The 26,990-nt window shown below is 38.9% G+C and overlaps 1 protein-coding gene across 1 annotated transcript; it reads left to right on the top strand.

Annotated features, from left to right (window-relative positions):
• On the top strand, positions 1-26,667 carry kiz (kizuna centrosomal protein). The gene is made up of 15 exons (XM_014468813.2): positions 1-155; positions 880-942; positions 1,590-1,749; positions 2,753-2,824; positions 4,971-5,565; positions 5,712-5,970; positions 10,495-10,614; positions 11,215-11,379; positions 12,407-12,557; positions 14,519-14,675; positions 16,298-16,360; positions 18,740-18,829; positions 19,020-19,089; positions 25,739-25,779; positions 26,346-26,667. Exons 1-15 carry the CDS (start codon positions 82-84, stop codon positions 26,447-26,449), a joined length of 2,184 nt encoding a protein of 727 aa, XP_014324299.1. The 5' UTR covers positions 1-81; the 3' UTR covers positions 26,450-26,667.
• The last annotated feature ends 323 nt before the right edge of the window (positions 26,668-26,990 follow it).

Below are 26,990 nucleotides of genomic sequence, written 5' to 3'. Positions count from 1 at the left end.
CACAACCGTCTTTCTCTCTGCCTCCTCCGTGTGCCTACCTTTGCTGGTCTCGGCTCTGCCGCGGCTCCAAAGCAGGTGAAAATGGCAGGGTCCACTTACAGCGAGGACCGCTACTATGCAAAGATAGCTTCTATTCAGCAAAACATGCGTAAGAGGTAAGGTATCGCTCTGTTTTTTCTTACCAGGAGCGTCGGGCCGAGGTAGACTGGGGGCTCGAGTTGTAATCTCTGCCGCCTGGTGATGTCCTTATGCCGCGCGAGTCCGGCTAACTATCCGGCGAATTTCAACGGCTAATTATCTCTGAGGCTAACTTAAGCTAACGGAGGTAAATCTAGGAGCTGCTCTTGTGTTCATACTTGGAATACTTATCAAAGCTAATCTCCGTTTAGTGATTGCGCTATTGTTTTTTTTTATTAGATTGCGTGCCTGTAAATAATAGCGCTAATATTGCGAATAATTAGCCTAGAAATACATTTTACGGGCTAAGCTATTTAGGTCTTCTTTGAGGGTGCTGGAATCCCCCCCTTGTGGTTTTGTACGTAACTTTGTCCGGTTCAAAATTGAGCTATTTACCACCGGACGTTTCGGATTTACTAAACCGTATTCGTACAAAGGAGATGTGCAGGTGTAAAAAGTTTAGTAAGTAGAATACACATGACATTTAAGTACCTCCTACGAAAGTAGAACAAAATTATATGCAATGGTTAAGTAGTTGTATGGACAGGAAGAGGTTTGTTTACAGGCGCAACATAAATATAAGAAGAGACAACATGGAATTGGGTGCGTATGAGAGGGGGTCATTATTTCACTAAGGGGCAATTGACCAGAGCCTTCATGGGGATGACAGCTTTTGTTTACTTGTTTCATGTCTCTATGCAGTGAGAAGCGCAGACTGGAGCTGGAGAGGGAGATGTTTGCTTACTCCAGATCAGACGCAAGAAAGTAAGTTTCACCAGCTGACAAAAATAAGAATATGTGAACATCTGAACTTCTCATTTTGCTTTTTTAATATTTTTTTTTTCACATCTTGCACATGCATGCTAAATGGTATTATTATTCACTCTCCAGAGGAAATCTCAACATTGCAATGAAAACAGCTGTTCAGTAAAGTATCAAACAATAGTAAAAATTGATTTCTAAAGATTTTCTTCTTATTGTTCTAAAAAATGATTTTAAAATGCTTAAGTTTTTGCCTTTGGTGAGAAACAGTTTTACCTTCGTGTTATGAATTTTAGAGCTCCATTATTTTCTAATAACGGCATTTAAGCAAAGAAAGAGGTCATAGTTAGTGTGAAGCAAAAGGTACCTAATATAAGGTTGTTCTGTATGAATATTTGCGTCTGGACAACCAGTTACTTAGCAAGAATATTGTAAATGGTGTCTGAGCCTTAGCAGGGTGTTTTCAATCTCATTCATATTCACATTTCAGGTCAAAACAGCAAAGCTCGTGTTGATATGAGGCTTCTGAGCAAGCTTCAAATTTAAATCATATTGTGCTTAACCTTTTCTTACGAGAGGTCTAGCTCTTAGTTTTTGACAATGCTCTCAGATAATATTTCCCTTGAATAACACTTCTCCATTGCCTTCAGCTTGCAGATAAAGTGTTCCAAACTGCGCAGCTATCTCAAAGAAATCTGTGGCAGGGAAGCACAAGCGAAAATGAGAAACCTTCAGCTTAAGAGAGATGTGGAGTGCATGGAAATTAGCATGGAGTACAGTTCTGACCATGGAACCCTGCAACAACAAAAGGTACTACATTCACTCACACTGCTATGTATTTATCAACACAGTTTCAGATTGCTTATGTAGATTTTCCCTTGATATAAGCACTATCAACAGACTGCAAAATCCCTAACCCAAGCAAGCAAATATTTTATTCAAAATCTGATTAAAAAACACCTCTAGCGGTAAACAAATGACTTAAAGAAAAAGATTACTTTAAACACATTTTGTACACATTAGCTTAATTGCCACATTGTACATTTACTACTTAGAAAATGCATAGTAGACAAGTAGACAGCCCATTGAAATTGCTCGCAGTGGCTTGATGTGAGAGAAGTAAACACTCAAACAGTCCAATTTATCACCACAAGCAAATGAACAAGGGACAAAACAATGAGCCAGTCAGATTATCACTTAAAACTCAATGACAGTGCTTGACAGCTTAATATCAAATTAACAAAATTGGCTAATTATGACTCACTGAGTTAATTGCCCAATATAGAGACTCTGAAGTGCTCCAGAGGTTTAGTCATTCTCTCCCCTCAAGCAGTTGGTTTATTTCCTCTGAATGCTTTTGAGCCCTATATGTTTGTTTTTGTTTTGGTGATTTTTAGCATCACTCTTGCATTAATGGTTTTATTACCACAATTATGACACCTGAAAAAAATAAATATTCCTACACTAATTTGGGAAAGTTTATTTATTTTTAAACATAAAGAAACATATTAAAAAAGGTGTATATTTGAGATAAACCAAGGCTTATTGTTCGATTGAAATACAATTACTGTGTGAGTTTAGATTAAGGCAGTCAGTCAGATAAACGTTAAGGAGAGTATCTTCTTCTACACCAGGCACGCTCACTTGAGAAAACTCGTTTGACTGATAGCCTGCTGCTCCAAGGTTGCCACTTTAGGTTCTTTGTAGTCATATAATATTGAGCACTGGTATTGGAGGTATTCCTTTTCTAATGCTATGTGAATATGATTATTTTTCTATATTGTATCTGGTTATTTAATACATTTTTATACAGGCTGACTTCTTGGAAAAGATTTTCAGATTCACTGAAGCGAGCAGCAAGACAGAGGAGCTGGAAGGAGCAAAGGTAAAAACTGCTAATATTTTGGTGCTGTAAAATTTTTGAAAAAGAGCATCAAGCTTCTTGTGTATGCTACATTTTGCTGCTTTTGTATTGCTTCTTTATATTTTGTGCTTATTTTGTTGGTTCTTTTTAACTCGTGCTCGATGCTCGTATTTAAAAATGTTTACAAGGTTTATGCAAATTACAGACAGCTCTATCGGGGCTCTGTTTTCAGATTTAGGAGAACAGAAAAAAGCAGACATTATGCCTAGTAAATCTGTAGAGGAGTTTACGTTTAAACTGTGTATCTGTAATAGCACAGGTGTCTAATCCTTGCTGGGGAGTCTGCACAAGCAGTGTAGTTCAAGCCCATGGCTGCTTTCTCCCTTCACTTAAAGCAGTTAAAGCTCTTTTAGATGAAATGTCTAAGACATCTCACAATAACTTGGAGCATGCTGTCTAGAGCAGTCACTTGTAACTGTGTGCAGCCCCCCACCCCCTCCCTCAGCCTGTCGATATTGTAATGAGCAAAATGGTACCGTCACTCCATTATGCATACAAGCCATTGGCTGGCAGTGTGCATGTCCCTCAGGCTGCAGCATTCATTAAGGAAAGCTTACCGGGCTGAAAGCTGGAGACAGATGATAACGGGATATGATTTTCATATTTAATACATTCCTTGGAAGAGCACACGCGTGCCGCAGATTGATAGAAGAATCAATTGCTACTTTAGTGAAACACTTTCTACTTTGCCCTGCAGCTACCGATGGAATCACTCAGCCAAGAAATTAACTTTTCCTCTTTTTTTTTACCTACTTTGTGGATCTGCTGGGCAGGCTGCATGGGTTACAGTGAATGTTATTAAGCAGCTAACTGTTTGGTATTTAAGACGCTTATCAGAAAAGAAACAGAAGCTACGCTTTTTGTTGTTATGTTTGGAGGGAGGCTTTTTTTTGCTCTTCTCTCTCCCTCTCTCTCTTCCCTCTTGGTGACATTGCAGACATGAATCAAAACTTGTCTAAAGGATTTTTCACAAGATTAAAAGTTAAAGCATTGATCCTGACACATTAGTATAAAACATAGTAAGAAGAAAACTCTAACCTTTGCCCAAATAAACTACACTTCTTATGAATCAAGCTGGTGACATATAGCGAGTGAATCTCAATAGATAAGGGTATTATTTAAAATTGTGTTTATGTCAGTTGCAAATCTACCTAAATCATATATAGATTAATTACACTGAGTGTTGAATTTGAAGTATTTTCATTTTTCATTATGGCTGGCAAGTAATGTGTTTTGGAAATCTTTAATATTACATAACACCAATAATAAAAGTAATTTTGATAATTTTTGTTTTAGTTGCAATATACAATCACTTGGAAGACTCCTGGCTTGATAGTTATCCAGCAGACAGTCATTGGCATCCTTCATGGGTGAGCTGTGAAATGTCATTGCTAAGAAACTGGCTGTTCAGACTGCTGTCTGCAAGGATTATTCTCGGAAAGTTTAGTGGAAGGGGAAAAACAAGCCGACTAGAGAAAATTTTGAAGCAAAGCCCAAGAGTTTGGATGGAAAGTGGAGGGTTGAGTAGCTAATTTATAGTTGAGCTGGGATTAATGCTGCCAAACTCTCCAGTGCTGTGAAAAAAATACCAGCATAAATGCCACTTTCTGATTACCTCCAGTGCCAAACAGTTATTAATACAAAGGGAACCCAAACCAAAGTATTGATTCTATATACTTTATACTACCTGGACTTACTGCTCAAATATCTGACATCCTTTTTTTTTTTAGTTGGTCTTATGATATAAAAAACATGTTTTGTAAGATTCACGCTAAATTTTGAGATGAAGGTTTTAATTTCTTGCTTTTTCTTCATTATGATGTTCCCACAACTCGGTGACTAAAAACATACATTCACTTTGGAGATTGGGGACAGTTTATGTTCATCCAACAGACTAAATATATCATTGACCTTTATATTTTTACTCTATGGCAGTTAAAATATATTGTCCTACCAGATATGAATCTGTATGGGATTTGTTATTTGAGTTGCTTAAATAATTTCACTTTTGATTATAATTAACCAAACACTTCTACATGTGTTAAATAACACTTCATTTTCAGAAAGAAACTCCAGATGAATATGTTTCTGTTTTTCCTGAATGCAGAGTAAAGCTGTGCAAAGACGACAGTGGGACAACAGCAAGAACTTTAAGCAAGTGGAAATTTTTATGGACCGCCAGACCTCCAGGGACTATGATGCCGAAGCTGGCACCACAAGTGTACACTCACACCAAGCATTGCAGCGTTCGCCCAATCGCAGCGTTCAGCCGTGCGAACGTCTACCGAGTGGCCTTTTGAAGGACTTCAGAGTTGGCGGAGAGGATGCCGCCAGTAAGCGAGCGCATTTATCAGATGACATTTCAAGCTCAAACGATTCCCCTGACGGCTGTAATTTGAGTGACAAACATGAAAGAGTGTCGGGGCTGCTCCCATCTGCTCGTGCCTCAACAGCGGCAGCTGGTTGTGTGACTTCTGCAAGTGATGATGAACGAGAAGCTTCACCTCTGGTGACCTTGACGAGGTCTGAGAAGAATCCATTTCCCAGCAACGGTAACCCTGCGATGGCTAAGAATCCCGCTACAGAACCCACTGACTCCCAAGAGGTGGCTCGCAAGCCTCTCATAATGGGAGATGAAGAGAGAGGTCTTAGCCATTTGAAGTCTGAAACCACTTTCAGAAAAGGAGCTCAAGAGACATCAGGTTTGCAGTGATATTTCTTCCTTACTACCTTGTTGTAGCTTTTATCTGCCTTCACAGAAACAGTTTTTAGCACTTTATTTTGCCCTTTGAAATTTTTTATATTTTTCTTAAAAACAAGCGATACTCTTTGGGTTGTTTACATTCAGGAAAATGTGAGAGTGTTGGAGAATCATGCTCAGATGTGCAGTTGTCAGAGAGCAGTTCCAGTGACCTGACAATTTCTTTGACACAATCGGAGCTTGAGGAGGATTTACCAGCGGAGGCAGCATCAGAGAGAAATGCCTCTTGCAGAGGAAGTGGTGATCACAAACAGCATCGTACTGATTCATCCCCCCACTCTGATGAGTCTAAGAACACAGAACGGTTAAATAGTGAATCCTCAACACCGGGGGTGACTTTGAAAAGGTAAAGTATGTTTGAAGTGTTTTGGTTTCTGAAATTTTAAAGAGACTATCCAGTGTTGTTTTGTTTTCACCTATAAAACTACACTGACAGCAAAAGTACATCTGGGTAATGTTGCCTGGATTTCCACTATACAGAGTTTCACAAAATATTAGATTTGAAGAAAGAAATCTGCATTTCTTCCTTATTTGTGTTTGGGTTTATGACATCACAAGAGGCATGTGAATTTAGCTAATCATCTAGTCATAAACACAAGTGACAAGAAACTTTTAATATAGCATTCAAGTTGTGTTTAATTACAAGGGGTTGAACCTAATGTATTTGATGACCCCCAAGACATGATGGATACTGCCATGGATGGCGAACAGTGACAGTGATTATCTTCTAGACTTTAACTCTTAAGACCTTGTTCTATTTTCAGTATTTTCCATTTGAGTGGTGTCCCTACACATTCCTTACCCAAACATTATCTCTCTGATCTCTCATCATTCAGCCCCACTCTTCTGTACCAGGTGCTTCCAATTTATCTTACAATTTTTTGAATAAAATTTGGATACATGACTTTGTTAAACAACATCTATTAATAGGAGGTCAAAGTTTTTGTTTGATCATTGGAGGTTCTGTGTTATGTTAGAAAATCATTGTGATGTTGTGATAAATTCACATTTCCTTAATTCTCTCTTTTATGCTTCCAATTTCATCTGTGACCTTTAACTCCTTGATTACTGTAATCAGTGTCAAGTGTGGGCATTCTGTACAGGCTCCATTCTGAATTATCCTATTGAGATGCAAGGGGTGAACTTATGGTACTTTGACACAATATTATTAATTATTGTTTTCCAAAATGTCATATTAATTTACTAATGTAGATGCAGTGATAGTATATTCATGACAACTTGTGCACCCTTATCCGGAGTATTAATCTGTCATATTTTATAGAAGTCAACAAGTCTAAATGGGGTTTTTTGGAGGCAGTATATCTCTATATTTTATAAAAATATTAAACTACACCAAAAAATAGAAAATATGAAAACTGGTACAAAATTGTTTGTTTACAGGTACGAAATGGGAGCAAGAATAAATTAAATGGGAATGTGTACGTAAACAAAAAATCTCCTGGAACAATTTGATAAAAACACAAGGAAAAATGGGAAAGAACAAAAAAAATGTAATCAGTTGCTTTATGCCTTTTTTGTGTCATGAGAGACATTTTCGCATAGACACTGGTTTATGGGAGGATTCACTTTCTTTTCTTATTTAAATAATTATTTGCATCAAACCAGCAAAATAAATTAAAACTAACTGACAGCGGCCCATTTTTCTGTGTTTTCTTCTGTTTTAGGACATTGTCCTTTTAGAGTTGGCACATTTTAGTGAACCTTTTTCCAAAAACCTAAGCTAAGCTTGCATAAAAGAATGTTCTGCGTGCTCATCCTGAACCACATTGCAGTTAGTGATAGTGGGTGAAGTTCTTTGCAAGTATCAAATCTGGGGCTGACAGACAGGAGCTGAGGGAGTCACAGTCCATGCCACAGTGTTGTCTGCAGCTTCGCATTAGCAGTGGCTGTTGTGGCAGCGATGCATCTTATAGAGGGGAGAGCTCAGGACCTGTCCACAACAATATTGCCATAATCCAAGATAATGCTCTAACAGAGCAATTTTCTGCTTGAGAGACCTCAGGAAGTCCCCACTGGAGGAGGAAATTGTGGCACCATAGAGTGTTCTGGAGGGTGGGCATGTGGACAGCACTTACAGCCACAAATCCTTAGCGTGATGATGGCTTCTGAGTTGAAGGATCACTTTGGATGGAGTCGGAGTCACAGAAAACCCCATGTGAATGTTTTTGCACACAGCGTTTCTGCTTTTTTCCCCTCTTCATATAAGCAGGCCCTTGTGTGCATTTTACAAACCACTTTATTTTTGTGCATTTGTAAACATATTTGTTTATTTTTTTCTTCTCTCTCCCCTTATGCTACATTATAGATTATACTCTGCTTACTGTATCTGTTATAAATATCACAAACCTTTCTGAGCACTGTCTAATTGGAAGCATATTATTTAAAAGTTGGTACAGCCTTTGTGTATTTCTAAAGCAGTTTGAAAGATTATATTTCCCCTCTAAGGATGCAGCAGGCACATTTATGTGTGGTCTAGCATATTTTTTATGCTGTGACCCCAAGAGGAGTTGCAGTTAGCCTGCAATGGAGAGACAACGGTGGGGGCTGCTGCCACCATTGTTAACACAGAGAGCTTCTGTGTCTCAGGAGAGAACCAGAGGCTTTGATGTAAAGCTCAGAGAACATCCTGCGTCTATCGTCTCCCTGTGTTTCCCTCTCCCTTAAGGTTAGAGTTTATATCGCTCCTTCCATTCAAACCCCATTCCCAAGCAATTCATTAGATTATCCCATTATATTTTCTTCCTCCAGCACGGACAGACTGAGAGAGACTGAAATATTGTCCGAGTTTCTTCTCATAATGGCCCCAGTGTGTCCGCCTCACAAATACAGTTTCACCTAACTGCACAATGGCTCGAGGCTTTTTGGTACTGCCAATCGCTTTTAGTCCAAATTAAAGAGCAGTACATCATACTAATTCTATAGCAGAATAGAATTACATAATAATTAATTGTTATGTAATCACAATGTCATTGTAGGAGCACTGCAAGGTAAAGGAAGTAATATATTCCATATATTATACTGTGTATATGCGGACATACATATGTACTGTATAATATATAATATGCACTACATTGCATTAAACCTTTTTGTCCCTCTGCAAACTGCTATCTGCTTACTGGTGGTGATTTTCCATGAATGTCAGCCTGGTTTAGTCCTTCTTTCAAATCCTCCAGGCAGATTCATATTTTTTTGCTTTTTGTTGAGTTCTTGTGCCGCCCCCAACACTATGCCGCCCAGGGTAGTGAACTATATTGCCTATATAAAAAAATATATATATATTTAGGTTTAACAATGCAAAGGTAATTTTAGGACTAAAAAATTATATAGAAGACTTTCTCATGCAACCAAAGAAAATTCAGGACACTTCAATGTTTTCAATGTAGTCTAATGGAACTTTTAGGTACCTTGAAACCAGAACTTTAAAAAAATACCTCAGTACTGCTAACTGATCCATGCTTAATATTGTTTTTCTTTTCTCATTTGTTTGCTATTTTTGTTGTGACTGGCATTGTAGTTTCTCTGATTCTCTGGCCATTTTCTATTTTCTCTCCCTCTAGTCGTGTTTGTCCATGTAACAGACATGATTTCCCATTCGCTCTCATTTGTTGATAAAATCTGCCCAACACAGTAAAGCAACCAGAACCTCCCATACTGTTTGCATAAGCTGTCAGAAAAGGACACAATAAGAAGATAAATAACAGAGTTTGTCTCTTGAATTATCGTCTTATTGTGGAACATAGACAATATTTAAAGCCACAGCTGTGCTGGGACTATTTGTGGCTGCATTTGTCAGTTTGGTTGAGTTATTTTTGCCATCTGTGCGAGCAGTGTGCTTCCTCCTGACACCAATCACTCAATTTTGGGACCAATTCTGTGTGTCAGAACTGTGTGTTCTACAGTATTACTGCTGACCTCTTCCACCTAGTTAAAACATCCTGAGAACAGCAGCAACATACAAAGTAAAGATATACACCTGGACTATTTGCAGAAAATTCACTAATTTACTCTCTCCATCTCTAAGACGTTTTCTACAATAAAGAGGAACAACTTGTGGCACACTCAGACACATGTTTAGTCTATTCTTTCAGAATGTTAACAGGAAACAATCTGCGGAAAAAAGAGGGAGCAATTGTTTGCTGACCCTTAACCTAAGAGCCTATGACAGACTATCATAAAGTCTCTCTGGCCTCTCTTTAAAGGATGGCGGCTCAGAATGTCTCTGTTGGAGTTTCTGGGAGAATTCAATGAGGACCACCCAGAGCTTAATGCACAAGAAAGAGATGAATTCTGCATATCCACATGCATTAGGGATCCATTTCTCATTTCGTAGCCTCACTAGGCCAGATTAAAGTTTAAATCTTCAACCAAAAGAAATTATCCAGAGGCCCCTCTTTTTCTTTTAGGATTTTTTTTGTTTGTTTTCTGTGAGCTTTTAAGGTGTTTATAAATTCACCCTGTTTAATACTATGTTACTTATTACTTATTGGACAGGATTGAGCCTGCATTTTACTACAGCAGCAGACAGAAGTTCTGCTTTTTGAGTGCCAGGTATCAGAGCTTTTCTGTGCAACCTGTTATTACATGTGGCACCATCAACAGACAGTGAAGTGTTGAAATCCTGCATTGTTGCCGTCACGTTTTGATGGCCGGATTCTCCAGTGGTCCTTGAGTATCTCAAGGAAATTACCTGGAAAAAAAAAAAAAAGAAACGTGTCACAGATTTTTGGATCAAATGGCATCCTTTTATTTTTTTTTATTTCCCTTTACAATTTCAAACCAAATCGATTATATGACCTCCGCTTTTTATTTCCTTTCATCACAATATTTGCAATGTTTGTTTTTTTTTTAGCCTCTCCCTGGAAGGACTTTTTAATCTGCTAGACAGCATCGAAGGGCGACTCCACGACGAGCAGAGCCACGTGTACAGAGATTCCTCAATAGATGGGAGACAACTCAATAGGATTATCAGGTACATCCTTCCTGTCTTTCTTCAAACTTTACAATCTTATCTCCCCCTGTCTAAATGGAAAGCCATGTAAATTTATTTAATAGCTATGGAGCAGTTTGAGCAGATGAGAAAAACATATTATCCTTCTGCTGAGGGCTCTCACATTAGATGAAGTGTCATCACCATCAGGCGTGCGTCTTTATTTCTGAGGGGGTTTTCAAACGCATGGGATTGTTATAGTAACCACCCTGGCTCTATTGTTATTGGGAGTCATAGAGATAGAGGACAGGGAATGTGTTTCATTAGACAGGGCTTCTTTTTCACAAGGTTTTTATACTTCATAGCATGAATCATTTACCATAATTGCTGCTCCTGTCGTAAAGCATAAAAGAATAAATGTTGCACAAGAACAGGGCTGTCTAAATACATAGTGTGTACTTACCTCCGTCTGTTGTGCGACCATTTGGTGTCACGACCCTCATAATGTTTAGTCGCGCTGATGTTTATGATTATGCTCGTTTAGGATGTTTGTTTGTCTTCGATGCGTTCTCTGCAATGCTCGCCTGGGGCTCACCTCAGGGCTCCATGGCAATAGCTGACCGCTTTCTATATATTGGGCAGCCTTTGTGACGATGGAGCGGGCTTGATTGACGAGGACCTTGAAGCATGTGGAACTGTCGTCCTTCATGAGCTTCGGAGGTTGTCATGGAGCACGGAGAAGGGCTGCGTGCTGCCACAGGAGCTGGTGAGAGCGCATCAGTCTAACACTGAGCCTAATGAAATAAGGTAAGGGTCAGTGAGTGTTTTTTATTATCATGGTACCTCAAAAGTGATAAATGGTATTTCTGTTTGAATTTTGTTAATTGTTGTAGTTGTGCTTAATTATTTGTCTCAATAATGGGTTTTTGTTATTGTTTGAATCATGCATTTACAATGTCAATTGTGCAAAACTGTTTTCAATCTCTTAGCTTACTAGCTAAAATTTTGACTAATTTATATTAATAAAATTAATTTTGTTTTTTTAAAAATGAAATAGACAAAGGTTTTCTGGTTTATAATAGCTTTAAAACAGACACCCAAATCATTATTGCTATAATAGCTGGAGTTCAATAGTTTTCTTTACTAAAAGCATTCAGTCACAGCAGAGGTGAAATCTGCTTTACAGACTGAAAGTTCGCTGTATGTTCTTTTTACTTTTATTTTATTTCTCTCTAAGGCAGTTTCTGAGATATCGCATGTTACAGTTTGATCGGTCTCCCTTGTTCACAAACCTGAAAGGTCATCTTTGGTGTCACCTCACACGGCATGGGTGAATGTCATGAGTAAATTAAAATGCCCTATCTGCGACTTCCAGTCCTTTTGGATAATGCGCAGTTATAGTCTGAGCCAAATCTATGTTCTGCTTCACTAGCCTATTGATTTCACTGAGACCTTTTCTATTATATACTCCAATTCTAAGAGACACATCCAGCAGCGTCGTTCTCTGGAGATGCCAATTGGTTGACCTTGACCTACTAGCCTGTTTTTCTGCCTGAGGTCATATTGGTATCTGTGTCTATTCAGTGTTAACTGGAAAATAATCAATAATCTATAGTTCTGACATTGTTTATAGACATTATGTTATAGAAAACAATCCTTTCCACAAAACATCTTCAAAACATTAACCTATCAAATGTAATATATTTTGCTCTAGTCAAACTTGCTCACATTTATGACTATTTATGCTCATTTTAATCTTCCTTTACATTTTTTTCTAAAGAAGGCACCTTTTTTGTTAATTTTTCTTGCTGCCCTACCCCCAACTCAACTACAGCACCAGCCTCCCTCCCAATGCGGCTCGGCTGTGGGATCGCTGGTTCAAGCACGCCCTTGTGCTCAAGGAGAGCCGTGTCCTCAGCACTGAGCGCCTGGTCCAACTGTTTACGCCGCTTCTGCTGGAGCGTGATGCCGACTACAGCCAGCAGGTAGCGTCAAAGACGCGCGCACACACTCTCTTATAGGGCACACAGAGAGTCATGCAGTAATAACACATCCACCCATTTTTAACAAGCGGACATGGCTTGTTATTATACTTCTGTTTCTTTTTTGTTTTGCTTGCCCTTGGAAAAAAGGTTTGGTTTCCCTGCTCATGAGATTCTTTAATGGAAGGCCTTTTCACACAGCAGTAATTACAAATCACTCTCAAATGGTTCACTATTAAGACAATGCTTGCTTTTAATTAAGGTTTTTCTCATCAGCTGAATCAGTTTTAAAAAAGTCTGCTCTTTAAAAACTTTCTCTTCTTTTTTATTGTTTGACATTTTCCTCACACTCATGTTGCAGACGTATTCATACTATGCTTTCACATTTTGTCACATTAAAACCACTGGTTTCAATGTATTTTAGAATTAACTTTTGTGATAGACTAATGTAAAGTAGTTCAAGATTGTAACATGGAAAGAAAAACGACACTTAAAAAAATTAAAATTATAAAACAAGTAATCTGTTACAGCATGTTGCTACCTCCATTCTTGCTTTTCCACAAAAATATTAATGTTTGGTCTCATCTGTGGAGCACCTTCCTTCATTAGTTTGCTGTGCAAATATGGAAAGGTTTCAAAGAGTGTGAAAACTTTCATAATCAACAAGAGATTATTTACAATTAATGTCCAGCTATGGACCCTTGTGTTTTGCTCATTTGTTTTGACTCATATTACTGGGATCATTGCGGCTTCAATTTGTTGCTGCAGTACACCCGACTCAATGAAAGAGGCAAAGAGGAAGGCTGTAGAGCCTCTTGAAAATATGAACTCACAAAAGAAAGAGGGGTACATCCATCTACATCATTGTATCCAAGTGCATCAGAAAGAGGCTGAGTGAAATCTTTCTCTTCCTTTATTGCTTTGAGTCTCGCTCCATCTATTCCTCCCTCCTGTCCTCCACTCCCCCCATCTCTCCCTTAATGTCCCTCTGTCTTCCCGTACAACCGCTCACTCTGCACATGGGCTCAGACAGACATTTCCATTCACGTCCCGCCACGCAGCCTGGCTACTCTAACAAATGGGAGCATGCAGCTCGCATGCACACACTCAAAGTGGCCCTTTGAATATTCAAGTGCTAACAGTTGCATTCATTGATATTTAAAATGCAGTAGATGAGCAAAAGCCCTCAACTCACGGTACATTTGACTACATCTAAAAAAAAGGAATTTTAGGGACAAGAATTAAGACGGTTTCTTTTGCGGGAAAGTCAGATCGGCATGTGTTTGTATCTTTTTCTCCTCTGAAAAAACATTAAATCGTTCGCATTGTTGATCTTTTCTGTGACCACCTGATAACGAATTACAATGCACTTAAATTTTGTCACTGTCAAAATCCCCCTGATCACCCCCTTCATATTAGCGTTCATTTAAAGTTCCAAATGGCTGTCCAAGGCTGAGAGGAAGCCTTTGATCACAAAAGAGAGATCATGATGGCAGGATTTGATTTGGGTTTGGAGAAAGGAAATCTGTGTGTGGCATCTCCCTGAACAGCTTCTCTTAATTGTGTATCCTCATCACCACAGAGATAAAAATGAGCTGAAGAGGCGGGAAGAGAGTAGTTTGTCTCGATCCTCTCAGCCAAGAGGAAAGATATCTGAAACGTGTTGCACATTAACGGCAGGGTGATTGCATTCTTTAGAAAGTTCTCTAATCTCATGGATGAGAAGAGAGGGAATGAGAAAAGCTAAAGTGATTGAAGGGGAGAGCAGGCGCAACGGCGTGAAAAATAATCTTTTTTTTTTTTTGTTAAATGAGTGAGGGACTTTAAGGTTATTGGATGTTGGTGTACGAACACACATTATGGCTGCACCTCGGCGTGAGCAGCCATGGCCAAAGTTCAATTTGACGCTTCCTTCACAAAATGAGAACAATTAAGAAGGTGGTTTTAATTTGTGCTGTGCGCAGGCCAAAGTGTTTCTGAGGGCACTTCTCTCCCGGTCCAGTGAGGAGGGCCCCTCGGCAGAGGATGAGAGTGACTCTTCTTCTTTGTGCAATAATTCCTCCGCCTTGGCCGTCGCAGACGTGGAGCCCTCCCGATCGGTATGCCCGCAAAACATCCAAGGTAACTGCAGATATTTATATCGCACATCATGCTTACAGTGAGAGCTCTAATAAAGTTGTATGCAAAAAATGATACACTTACAAACAAATCTGAGCTTTTAATTCATTTTAATACGTCCTAGCATGCAATCAAATCTCTAGGTTACACCAATTGAACCGAGAATTGAGCTCTGCTTCTTATGACACTGTGAACTGTCTGTGTCTTCTTTTCCACAAATTTCTCTCTAGAAACTAATAAATAAAAGTAAAGAAAAAAAAATATTTTTCAACCTTCCCACAGTAAGCGGTCATCAGTTATTAATAACAGAAGCAGAGGAGATGTCCCACTTGATCTGTTAGAGGGTATTTTCTTTCAAATTTATTTATAAATAGACAATATAGACTAAAGATTTTCTGACTATATTTTGTAATTTCTATGAGGATAATAAAAAAGAGATGATATCATTATTTAAAAAAATGATCCAAGTTTTTCTTGCAATACGTGTCGCATGCAATCAGTAGAAAAATAGTCACACATTATCTAATAGCCTTCTTCACTGCACTTATCCTGTAAACAGCAGACAAAAATGCATTTAATCATATTTTCAAAAATATTATTCATTGGAATTAAGTGGAAAAATTGACTTGACAACAGAAATACACATCTTAACTTGCAAAAGCCATTACTTCACAATAAATATTAATTTTATTTTTTTTTATTATTATTTTATTTTACTAGGTAGTTACCATTTAGTAAGGTAAGATTATTGCAGTGTTTTTAGCTGACTTCAACTTATGCTGATTCTTAATAGTCTGTGTTACTTTTACTGACTGATTTTGAAAGGCTTTTTCAATATAATTTTCCAATCCAGCATATACAGTGACAATTGAGACTAAAGTTTAAAGAGATCAAATAGAGCAATGTTGCTGTCCTTGGTTCATCCTTCCTGTTAACTGTTGAAATACTTTTTTGTCTCTTTTTCTATATCTATCATGTTTGGAATCCAGGATTTTCCATTACAGATGGAGGTTAAAAGCTTAAAATAAAATGGAGCAGTGTTCTACTTTCTTCAGCCTTTCTGTTATCTGCTTTCTCTTGCCATGTCACAGCCTCCACAAACCTCAGACATAATTTGACATGTCATAGAAAATAGTTTCCTTTTAAATACGTCTGATTTTTCTGACTTCAGTGATGCTGCCGAACAGCGACTGTTAAGAACCTTTCTCTGAGTAACAGCATCCACACTGAAGAGTGTTATCGTTAGCATGATGTGGAAGCACTCGTGTATAATGCATTCACCGGAAAAAGGATTGGATTTTTGAGTTTACGAGCAGCCGACCACTGGTCAAGGCCAATCAAGCTGGAAATTGCTCAATTCTGGTTCTACAGACAGTTTCTTTGTTCATCTTCATAGATGTAAATGCTATTCATTGCTATTTTACTTTTGCTTTTTGAGTCTTTTATGCAGACAAACATGTATGTTCTTTTGTGGAAAACATGTTTGCACAGAACATGTTATTTACTTTGCCAGTTTTTATGCAGTCTTTCATTCAGATATAAAGAAGGACCCCCTTACCAATTTCTGTCCAAGACTCACTTTCTCCCTCGCGATGCTTCTCAGTGTGTGCTTTTCTTTCTTACAGAACTACAAAGCACTGAAGAGGACAGCCAGGACAAAAGCCTGGTGGAAAGTGGTCCTATTAGAGGTAAAAAGGCATTGCTGGTGCCTCAGCATTCACACTGTCCTTATGTTGTGGTTTGTTTTTCTTCCCACTGCAGTGAATAATGGGCTCCTTTACACAATGGTTGAGGCTGGATGATCAAGGTGAATCCAGGGTCAAAGTCCCACCTGAAGAGCCATGCTAGTTCTCTCTAATTATCTCCCAAGAAAACACTAGCAGTGTTTCCAGCCTGGTCCGACGAATTCTGGCAGGACTTATAATTCGCTGGCCCGGCATAATGCGGTTTGCTTTAATTGTCAGGGCGCCAGTGTAGGGAGCGCAGAAGATCTGTCATCGGTTCTCATTATCTTCTAAACAATGCTCTGGCAGGGCTGGACTTGAAAAAGTACTAGATGTGACGGCATCCTGGAAGCAGTTGGTGTGCCCATCCCTCAGCTCACCTCTGAAATGTAAAGCCATTCCCACATTACCCGTGGCTGTCCGATTTCCAACTGGGCTTTTCATGCCTCCGCATCCCTAAGGGGCACAGCCTGCAAAATGAGTCCAGTTTGATATTGTACATCTAATCAAAAGAGCTATAACCAGCTTAAAAAAAGAAAGAAAAAACATTACTAAAGATTTTGCAAGGAAAAGATTTTGCTTTCCTGAGCAACATCAGTGTCGCAATCAAATACCATGACCTTGGAACTGAGAGTAATTGCTCAGAGATGTGTGCCTGTAGCATTAGTGGGTAGATGTAGAAACAGAGGCTGTGTAAAGAGCTCTGGGAGATTGCTATCCTGTGTCAACACTTTCAGCAAAAAAAGAAATTTACCAACTGAATAATTGCTTTTAAAACTAGTTAGGTAAAAGTATTCACACCCCCTAAAAAAGTGTCGGAGTAGTAAGTTTCTCACTTTTTATCATTTTAGACGCTCAAACTGAAATATATTTTACTGGAGGTTTATGTGGTACCCCAACACAATGTACTACATAATTGTGTAGTAAAGAAGTTATGACATGTGGACTTCCTAATTTTATACAAACTAAAATGTTAAAAATTGGCATGCATTTAGAATTATCTTTTCAAACATTTCTCTATCAGCTTTGCTCATCTTCAGATTTCTGCCCCTCATTCATTTCTTTATCTTTGTATATTACGTATATACACATAACCTGCATCTTAACTCGAGTCGAGCAAATCTCAATCTCGTTGTAATCTGTTGATGACAATGACAAATAAATCTTATCTTTTATGCAAAATAACTCAGGCTACATCAGATTAGATGGAGAGTGTCTGTGAACATTTCCAAGCCAATATTCTCAATTGTATTTAAGTCTGTACTTTAACTAGGTCATTCTAACACACCAATATGCTTTGATCTAAATCATTCCATTGCAGCTCTGGCTGTTTGTTGAGGGTCGATGTCCTGTTGGAAATTAAAGTTCTGGCCAAGTTTTATTTATTTATTAATTAAGTTTATTTGACAAGGACAGACACACAATAAAGAAACTGAACATGCCTGTATCATGGCGCTTATAGCATACGTTAATTTGCAGGACTTGTCCCTAGATGAGCTTTTATAAACAGTATCTCTAAGATATGATTAAGATATGAAATAAGACTAAAAGAATAAAATAATTAAAAGTGATAACATAAGCAATCACACACATGAAGCAGAGTTTCAAGTCTTTTCCAGCTTTTAGGATTTCCCCATATTCATCTTAATCCGACTCGTCAAGTCTGACCAACTTCCCTGCCCCTACCGAAGAGAAGTCTCCACATAGCATTATGCTGCCACTACTGAGACATTTTGGCCTGATTTGACCAGAGCACCTTTTCTGTTTGTTTGCTGTGCCTGATTGGCTTGTTTTTTTCTCCTAGCCAGTGTCAGAAACACCAAATCACTTGAGTGATTAATTTTCTTTAAACCGTAAATGGTATGAACTTCTCTAGATCTATTCTAGTCATTCTGAAGACACAAAGTGCTTTTACACTTATCAGTTTCCATCTTCCTATCTAGCTCACAGCGTTTTAACGGTCATAAACCGATATGCAGATGGTAGACAACTTTGGATTTAATCCACATGTGACAGGGGAGACTGGAATCACAATTCTGCTCTACTTTTTAATGGTCCATCATCTAAAAATCCAATTAAAATACATTGACGTTTATGACAAATTTGTCTTTTTTTTCTTCCCAATAAACACCATGTCTTCCCCTTAGATATTGTTTCCCAAGTTATTGTTTCACAGTCACTGGTATGTCACTTCCAGTTCAGCAGCGAACCAAAAAATAAAATTCAGCATGTTGCCTCATCAAACACTAAAACCTGTGGAAGTCAGAAAACCCGGCCTTTTAAGCTAATATTTGACCGTGACTTTGTATGTGTTTGTGTCTGTGTGTGTGCCCCCCTGAGCAGAGACAAAAGCATACAAGTTACTTAAACAGTCAGCCATGCAGAAAAGACTGCCGAGTTCTGAAGAGGAGGAGGAGGAAAGCAGCTTTTCGGGTGAGCGACTGGAACTTGATCATTTAAAATCTTGACGTCTTTTGTTTACTCATTTGTACATATTAAGGGAGCCCAAGACTAGTTTTGAGCTTCCTTATAAGTATGAATTCACGTATGGACGGTGAATTAGCCTGTGATGAGATCAATCAGGAATCAAATGGTTTTATCTGGGCTTGTTTGCTCTTTTAAGGAATAAATCATGGCCATGAAGAGGACCTGGGGAGGGCCAAACGCTCCTCACATCAAGACCCTTACCCTCGGTAAGAACATTGTTGTTATTCAACGGGCCACAGGAAATGGGCCACCAGACACCAAAGTGGTTGATGTACATTTGCATGGCAGCTCTCATAATTCCCTGTTCATTTCCATAAGATCAAGGGGGCACCACCCATTAACTCGCTTACAAAGACAAAAGGCCCCTAAAGCCCCTCTTACTCACTGTTAGCCAGGTTCAACCAGAGTTCCAGGATTCAAAAGCAAATCAGCTGCCTGGAAAAATAAATTGGAGCCATAACACTACTGTTTTCAGCCTTGTTGTCAGAATGCAAACAGATCATGTCAAGAACAGAATCACCGAAAACTGTTTCAGAAGAAGGGGACTCGAGAGTCGATAAGGACAAATGTCCTCTCATTTGTCACCCTCCAAACATTATTTACCGTCTAATGATAACTGGCTCAGCAGAAGCTCACACCGTCTCGGTTACATTTGAATATCAACACAACTTCATCAAATCTGCAATCGCTTTTTAGGTCCTCAGAGCGCCTCTTCACCACAGACCCATTTGGGCTTTAGTAATGGCTGGGTAAACGTTATGAGGAATAATCTTCTCTGATTTCATGTGATTACTGGGCAACACGCTGACACGAGGGCTGAAGTCTGTATCTCCCTGTCAAACAAGCGCTCCAGTCTGCCTATTAGTCCATGGAAGGGTCTAATGGCCTGGCTCTATTGTGGTCCTCCTCACTCTTGCCCCTGCCAGCTCCACTGACCAACGTATTTAATAAACATGAGCCAATTTTGGGCAAAAAAAAAAAGCCCTTCTCAGGTGGTGTCTGCCTCACAGTCAGGGATGTGCATGTGGAATCCGCAAAGTGTGTGATTAAACAAAATTTGCTGGGCAAAATGCGGACATCCCAAATGCAACGATGAGACATAAGGTATGTGTGTAAGTAAAATAGGACAAATGGGTAGTTAGGCATGTCTAACACTGTAATCTCCTCTCAGTTGGGAGAGCGACATCTTAATCTTCCCCTTGTCGTAGCACAGATATCTCTAATTTTTCCGCTGTGCTCTGATTTAAGCATTCCCCTTACCGCAGCTACTTTTGCAGTTTATTGCTCCCACAAGTGGTCTGGAAGCCTCGCACTTCAACAGAAGCACAACACTGCAGCTTTTCTCCTTCTCTCCGTCTTTCTTGCCCCTTCCTCATCCCTCTTTGCCTTTTCCTCTCTGTCATCCCGTGTTTTCCTCTCCCTCCTCTCCATCCCGCTTGTTAATTATTTGCTTTATTTTGTCAGCGAGCTCATGAGTGACTTCAAAAGGAGGACGGAGCTGGACTCGAAATATACAAAAATGGCTCCGTCTCTGTTGTCTTAGACAATAATTATGATTTGCCTGTTAAGCCTGGGACTACAGCAGAGGGATTGTAGTTTAAAGCAGAGGCTTTGGTACAAAAATGCATTTATAGCCCTTTGTGAAGCTCCTCATTATGTGTGGGCTCGATTCATTAAGTAATTGGTTTGCAGTTGTTTACATGAGTATTAAGGCCTTCTATTCAGGGCCTTTGAGAGATACATTGTGCAAATGTTGCATGTTATGAATGCAGAATGAGAGGCGGGGGGCCAGTGCTATTGGCCAAACACTGCTCCCGGCTGAAAAGCGAGAGAAAAGCTCTGGGTGCTGCTTTGCATAGTAATGACTCGGCCTTAATAAGCTTTACAGATTAAAAACATGCAGTCTATACAAGATGCAAGGAGATACTCTTAACACATTTATATGCGCTCATTTCTCTATTATGGAGTTGGAGAGATTTGGAGTCTTTCATATTCTTTTTTTCCCCCTCTGCTTTGCTTTCTCCCACACAGCGTTTTTCAGTCTGATACTTTTATGAACTGTTCTGTTTATTGTGTTATAACTTGCAGGGAGGCGGCTGATCTGCAACATTTATTACAGATTTTTTTTTCCCCCATTGTAAATCTTTTGCAGTCAAATCACTTTGTGGTTGAGTGGGGATGAAAAGAATAATGCACGAAGGAGTGAGTCTTAATAAGCAGCTGCACTCCATGTAAAGACCACTTGTTCCCCTTTGTATGCGAGTGCATGCCGTTGCTTCCTCTTGTGGAGGGAATAATCTTGCTTTTCTCTTCTGCAGGCATTTTTAGATGCCACTCCCTTCTTATTTTTCAGTTCAGGTTTTTAACTTACCATTTTAACCCACCCACCCTTTTCCACCCGGAAAAAAATCCCCCAAAAAACATCCTCAACGCACGTGCAGACGGACAAAACAAAAGGGCGCAGCCGTCCAACGGGATAATAAGTGCCGTGCCTAGAGCCTGCTTGACAAAAACCTTGACTCAACCATTAGTGGTTTACAGCTTTGGTTTGGACAACAGGATGTGCTCAAGCATTCGACCTCAAATCACTATGTGTCAAAATCAGAAGCTCTGTCTGTCTCCTTTCAGACCCCTCCCCTCTGCCTCGTGTGAGGTGGGGGCTGCGTTTGCAGCATTGACGCTTCACCTAAAAGACAGATGGAGGGCTAGAGGGGGACGTGAGCTGAGAGAGGGGAGGGAAAAGGAGGAAAAATAAAAACGAGAACAGGAGTGGGGATGGAGTGGTCTTTCTGCTACAAAATCCAACAGTGAGCTAAGTCAAACAAAAAAAGAGAAAAGCAATGTAGCACATCAGAAGGATTATTTTTCTTTTCTTCTCTGAATGTTTCATTATGGAAGAACACTTCATAGAAAAATAAAGAAATTACTAATTGTTTTCTGCTTTTCACACCAAACATTGTTGGATTTGCCACTTTCAGCCACAATCACCTGAACTGAGATCAGAATGGGCCAATTTTCTCCTTATTTTCTTCGATTAGCAGATTAGAATCTCAAAAATCATTTTTTAATTTTGTTTTCATTGATTATATATAAACTAAGAACTTTTAACACAATAACCAATGATAAGGATCTTTGAAGCATGTAACAAACATTTTTTTTACAATATTGGAGATAATCTGGTAAAAAAAAAAAAATGTATAAAACAGTTAGACTAATACATGTATCCAAAACATTGCACCATAATTTAATTCAGGATTGGTGTTACATTTGGAATTGACAGGTCAGACCTCAAAGAAATCTGATATCACTCACACCTGATAACCATTAACCCTTTCTCCCTAAAAATAACTAAGAAAGGCAGCATTTAGAAAGTCTGACCAGTGGAGGTCACTGTATTACACTTGCTTTTTAGGATTTAACATCTTGTGCGATTATAAAACATGCAGTTCTATTTTTGACACTTTCCGTTTTTGAATATTTCTGAATATTTATATCGGTGAGTTCAGACCTTGGAAGAAACAAGCCCCCAAAAGCACAAAATATACTATAATGAAAGGGCTGGTGTAATAGGCTGTAATAAAAGAAGCTCTTTTCTAAAGTGTAACCGCAGAAACAGCCAATCAATTTCTGCCACCCCTTGTCTGGGCTATAAAGCAACAGAAGCGCCATGAATGCGCTGCCCTTCATCCTGCCTTTACACCGACAGTCTCCACTAGACCGCCACCAGTCACTGGGAGAGCGTGTTGTGTTGAAATCAGTGGCCCAGATACCTCTCACGTTGAGCTGCAGTACTTGCTCGCTGCCAGCAGAGAGCACTCACACGTTGGAGAGCACCCACTCATGCTGCACTCACAGGCGCCTGTCACTGTTTGCCCCCACTGAGGGGCTACATCCTGCTACCATTCAGGCCCGTTAGAGCACATCTAAGCGGAGCCTAAACAATGTTTTTGCAGGGTCATAGCTGGGATGGGAGTAGGAGTTGATGGGAATGATGAGGTGATGGGTCTCCCTTTACCTTTAGACAAGCACAGCCGAGCAAAAAGTGCTATTGTGCTATTAGCATTTGTGCGTGGGCGACAGGGGCTTAAAAAAAAAAAAGGATAAATAAAAGCAGGTTGTAGCTGTCGGCAAGGCAGTAATAAATGCTTGGTAAGCATTATTTTCCTTGACAGTCCTGCTTTTCCTGGTGAGACTCCTGGTTAAAATGAAAAATGCATCTTTGTGACTCTTGGACACTAGTCTTATGAATTTGCTTGATTTGCAGTTAAAGATTTTATGGTTGTGTATTTGAGTATAGATATTAACTCACCTCATACACAAATTGCTTTTGCATTTGTTTAAACATTACACTGTTATGTGCATTAGTCTGAACACTTTTGTTGTAATTTGTCATTATTAATATAATTGAGTAGTTTCTTAAGTGGCTTCTGATGCTGCTTGCAAATGCTAGATCAAATGAGAAATGGATCCCAAATTGAGAAATAGGTCAGAATTTGCTTAGAGAGTTGTAAGTTGCTGCAATATTCTTAAAGTAGCATTGTTTCTATCACTAACAATTAATTCTCTGGCATCTCTTTAAAAGGGACTTTGAAAGTTTGGAAAGGTTTGACAGAAAATTGACAAAAATAACTTTAAAACCTTGTTTTACCATATACTGGTAATGGACCCATGCCTACTAGTAAAACATCAATCACCCTAAATCAAAGTGAGAACTAAAAATATGTTTCCTCAAGATTAGGAAAAACAATGTCTGTGGGGTCAGTTTGGTATTAAAGATTATTGGGAACAACTGTTATATTCAGAGATAAACAAGAACATGAAACAATTGCAAATCCCACATAAAGTGAACAGATACAACAATAGGGGGAAAATACATTACAACCGTAATTTGCATCATTTCACGCATAATGTTCACCTCTGTCTTTCTGGCCTGTGAAATACATGCCAACCAGTTCTTACATATTCAGATAACTGCCTCATTTAAGGGAAATTCGGGAAAAGATGTACTGTGATAAATGTTTGTGGAGACTGAATGTTCAGGTCTGTGGGGTCAGATCCAGGCTCTGTTCATTGTGGTAATGATTTTGTCTTAAAATCAATACTGCACCTCACTGAAGTGGAATTGTTGATGGGCCGTTCCCGTTCTGTGGGGGGAAGTTCGAGAAAAGAAATGCGCAATTTGCTCTGTGAAACGGCTATTACTGCGGCAGAGGAGAGGAAGTAATTTCACCGATTATTGCTGTGTTTTTGCTGCATCGTGGCCCGCTTTGGATCCTCTATACCGCAGCTTTAAATTACTATACTTCCATTGGTGTTTTTGTTAAGCGTTACTGTTTGACCTTATCTGTTGTTCAGCGTAAAAACATGAACACTACTATTGTGAGAGTTTCTCCTACTTTGCAGGAACTCGTTATTTTTATGATGTAGCAAAGTCGCAAAACCTATTGCGTAACCATTTTTAAGTTTATTTACTCAAATGAAAGACTATTCGTGTGTGTGTTCAAGTACCAACCTTTTAAAAATTTGCAGCTACAAAATTCTGAAAATCTTTATAGTGTTAGCTTGCTAATGACAGCAAGGTACGAGCGACATGTCTACAACCTAGTTGACTGCAAATTGGCTAACTGAGCAGATGCTCCAGCTAAACCATCTAATATCAGCTTGTTAGACTTGTGTCACTCTATCAAGAGCAGAACAGGAAATATGTCAAATATTCTACTAACACTACTACATTTAGGAATTGTTGAATATTTGTGCTGAACATTTTTCATTTTCAAAATTTCTGTCATAACCCATTGCGGCCATTTTACCCATTGCTTTGCTAGTTTGCTAATTATCTATTTTTAAACTTTCACATTTTTTTGTATGCTTCAATGTATTATCTGAACAAATTTATGAACTATTCATTTATTAGGAAGCACTATTATCATATGAATTTACAGATTATATTGTGATGATTGTTTTTGCTCCATGATATATAGTTTCTAAAACAAAAGCAATCTTCCAGTTTGGACAGGGAGGTTCATCGTATTCTCTCCTTTCCTCTCAAGTCTTGCAAAGCACCAATGTATAGTTTTAAGCATGAACAACTGGAACACAGCCAAGGTAATTTACTCCTCATGCTCGTTCAGTCATATGTGCCAAGATTTAACTGAGGAGATGAGGGTGATTGAAAGGACGACAGTCAAAGAGGTCATGGATCTGTAGTGATGCAGTTGGAAGAAATCGTAACACAGCTCTTTTTTTGTAGTGCAGCAAAACAAACTGCATTATTTCTTACTTTCTTCAAGAAAAGCATTAGCACGTGTGTGAAATAGATGACGGAAAAGCCATATGGATCTGTACGCTAACCTGGGAGACGATGGGGATATGTTGTAGGGTTTTGAATAGGCTCTGTCATGATGTAAATTAAAGAGGACGCCTTTAAAAGTGGAGGGGGTGGCCTTATTGCATATGCATCGAGGTAGATCAAAGCCTTTTCGGAGGTCACACATTTACATAGCGATATCACCGGAGCTATGGGAACCTGGCAACCCGGTCTTTGGGCTATTTTTGAATAAAGAGGTCCTTGTGGAAGTCTTTTGCCGTCAACAAACTTCCTCCTGCTTTAGTGTCTGAGTATAGCTAAACCTTATTCCCTTCTGTGTATTGATTTGTGTCTCTTTATTCTCCAAGATTCTGAGTGATTTTATATTACACAGTTTATATTTGAAGTATAAACTTGCAGTATACTTTTTAATGTACTATTTGCACAATTATGGATTTTGGTGTAAGTTTTATATTTGCATTTTTTGTGTGAAAAAAAATAAATAAATAAAACTTTTACCTGTCTACTAACTAACTCTGTATTTCCAGGAAAGGAAGCTCAAAGGTTTATTCTGCTTTGCAAACAAAAGGTGAGTGTAGATGCTGGTGTCTAACGTAATATATGTTAATTACACCAAACAGACCACCATGAAAAAAATTGCCTGTTTAGCATAGTGGAAATTATTGTAAAATTGGAGCTTCACCAAAAACTCTCAACCGTTTGATTAAAATTTTCTGTGATTGCAGCTGAGTCTTTTGAAGAAAAAAAAAAAGATCTTGAAGCCAAATCTAGTTCGCTGAAAGCTTCTTTTGAAGCCACTAATTCAGATGATAAACAACTAAAACGACCTATTTGGGGGAAGATTCTGCCTCTATTTTTTATATATGTATATTATGAAACTTTTTTATCATTTTTTACTTTGTTACTACTAATAGGGGAGAACGTTTTTGGCTCTTTAGTTCAACAGACGGGTAAAAATAAAGGTGTTTCTGCCAAAACACCACCAAAAGTGTTTTCTGCTCTTTATTATCTTTATCTTAAAAGTGAAACTGCTTTTTATTTTTTCTGCAATCCTACATAGGGCCCTCTTCATATTGTCTTTGTTGTTTTTGCAGGAGGTTTTGCTTTAATTATGTGATTTTGTGTTTTGTAAAGACTTTTGGCAGGAATCTGATGACAGCGACTTCGAGATTGAAGCAGCCCTACGTCCTCCAACTTTCAGCGCAAACAGTGATGGCACCGATGACTTTTATCATTGATATTTCTGCAATGCTCCGTATTATATCAGTGTGAGACATAATACACTGTCTCAATAGACATGTGGCGGATCGGCTCTTAGTTATTCACCCCCTGACCATACTTTTATTGGTCTGCATTCTAAATCATATGCACAGCATATTGTAAAAACAAATAATAAAGTTGACAGCTCTCACGCTGGATAAAGTATGTGAAGAGTTGTCCAACGCTCTGATGTTAACCCCGCTTCAGTCTCTTTATCTGAACAACTCTCCCGGCTCATAATAACAGCTCGAAATAGATTAAACTGATCTTTTAAAGCGATTTGTTTGCACTGGACTGAAAATCCTGCATTTCGAATGCTGCAAGCATCTCAGAGTGCTCTACTTGCAGCAAGCTGGAGTGTAGTGATGTGAGTCACCTGTGAAACGACAAAGCACAATGGCCACTCTGCTCGCTCCGGTGTGACCCGTGAACCCGCTGAAGAGGCTCATCTCTCAGGGCACAAAGTGTGGCAGCACTAGCAAACTCAGAACATTTAGAGACCCCAACAAATGCTCTAAA

This window comes from Xiphophorus maculatus, chromosome 19, assembly GCF_002775205.1.
Source record: "Xiphophorus maculatus strain JP 163 A chromosome 19, X_maculatus-5.0-male, whole genome shotgun sequence".
Classification (NCBI taxonomy): Eukaryota; Metazoa; Chordata; class Actinopteri; order Cyprinodontiformes; family Poeciliidae; genus Xiphophorus; species Xiphophorus maculatus.
This window is presented reverse-complemented; position numbering and strand designations above follow the sequence as displayed.

Coding starts and splice junctions, on each gene's coding strand:
- kiz (XM_014468813.2), top strand. CDS start 82: ATGGCAGGGTCCACTTACAGCGAGGACCGCTACTATGCAAAGATAGCT. Junction 943..1,589: donor TCCAGATCAGACGCAAGAAA/GTAAGTTTCACC, acceptor CATTGCCTTCAG/CTTGCAGATAAAGTGTTCCA. Junction 14,676..16,297: donor ATGCCCGCAAAACATCCAAG/GTAACTGCAGAT, acceptor TCTTTCTTACAG/AACTACAAAGCACTGAAGAG.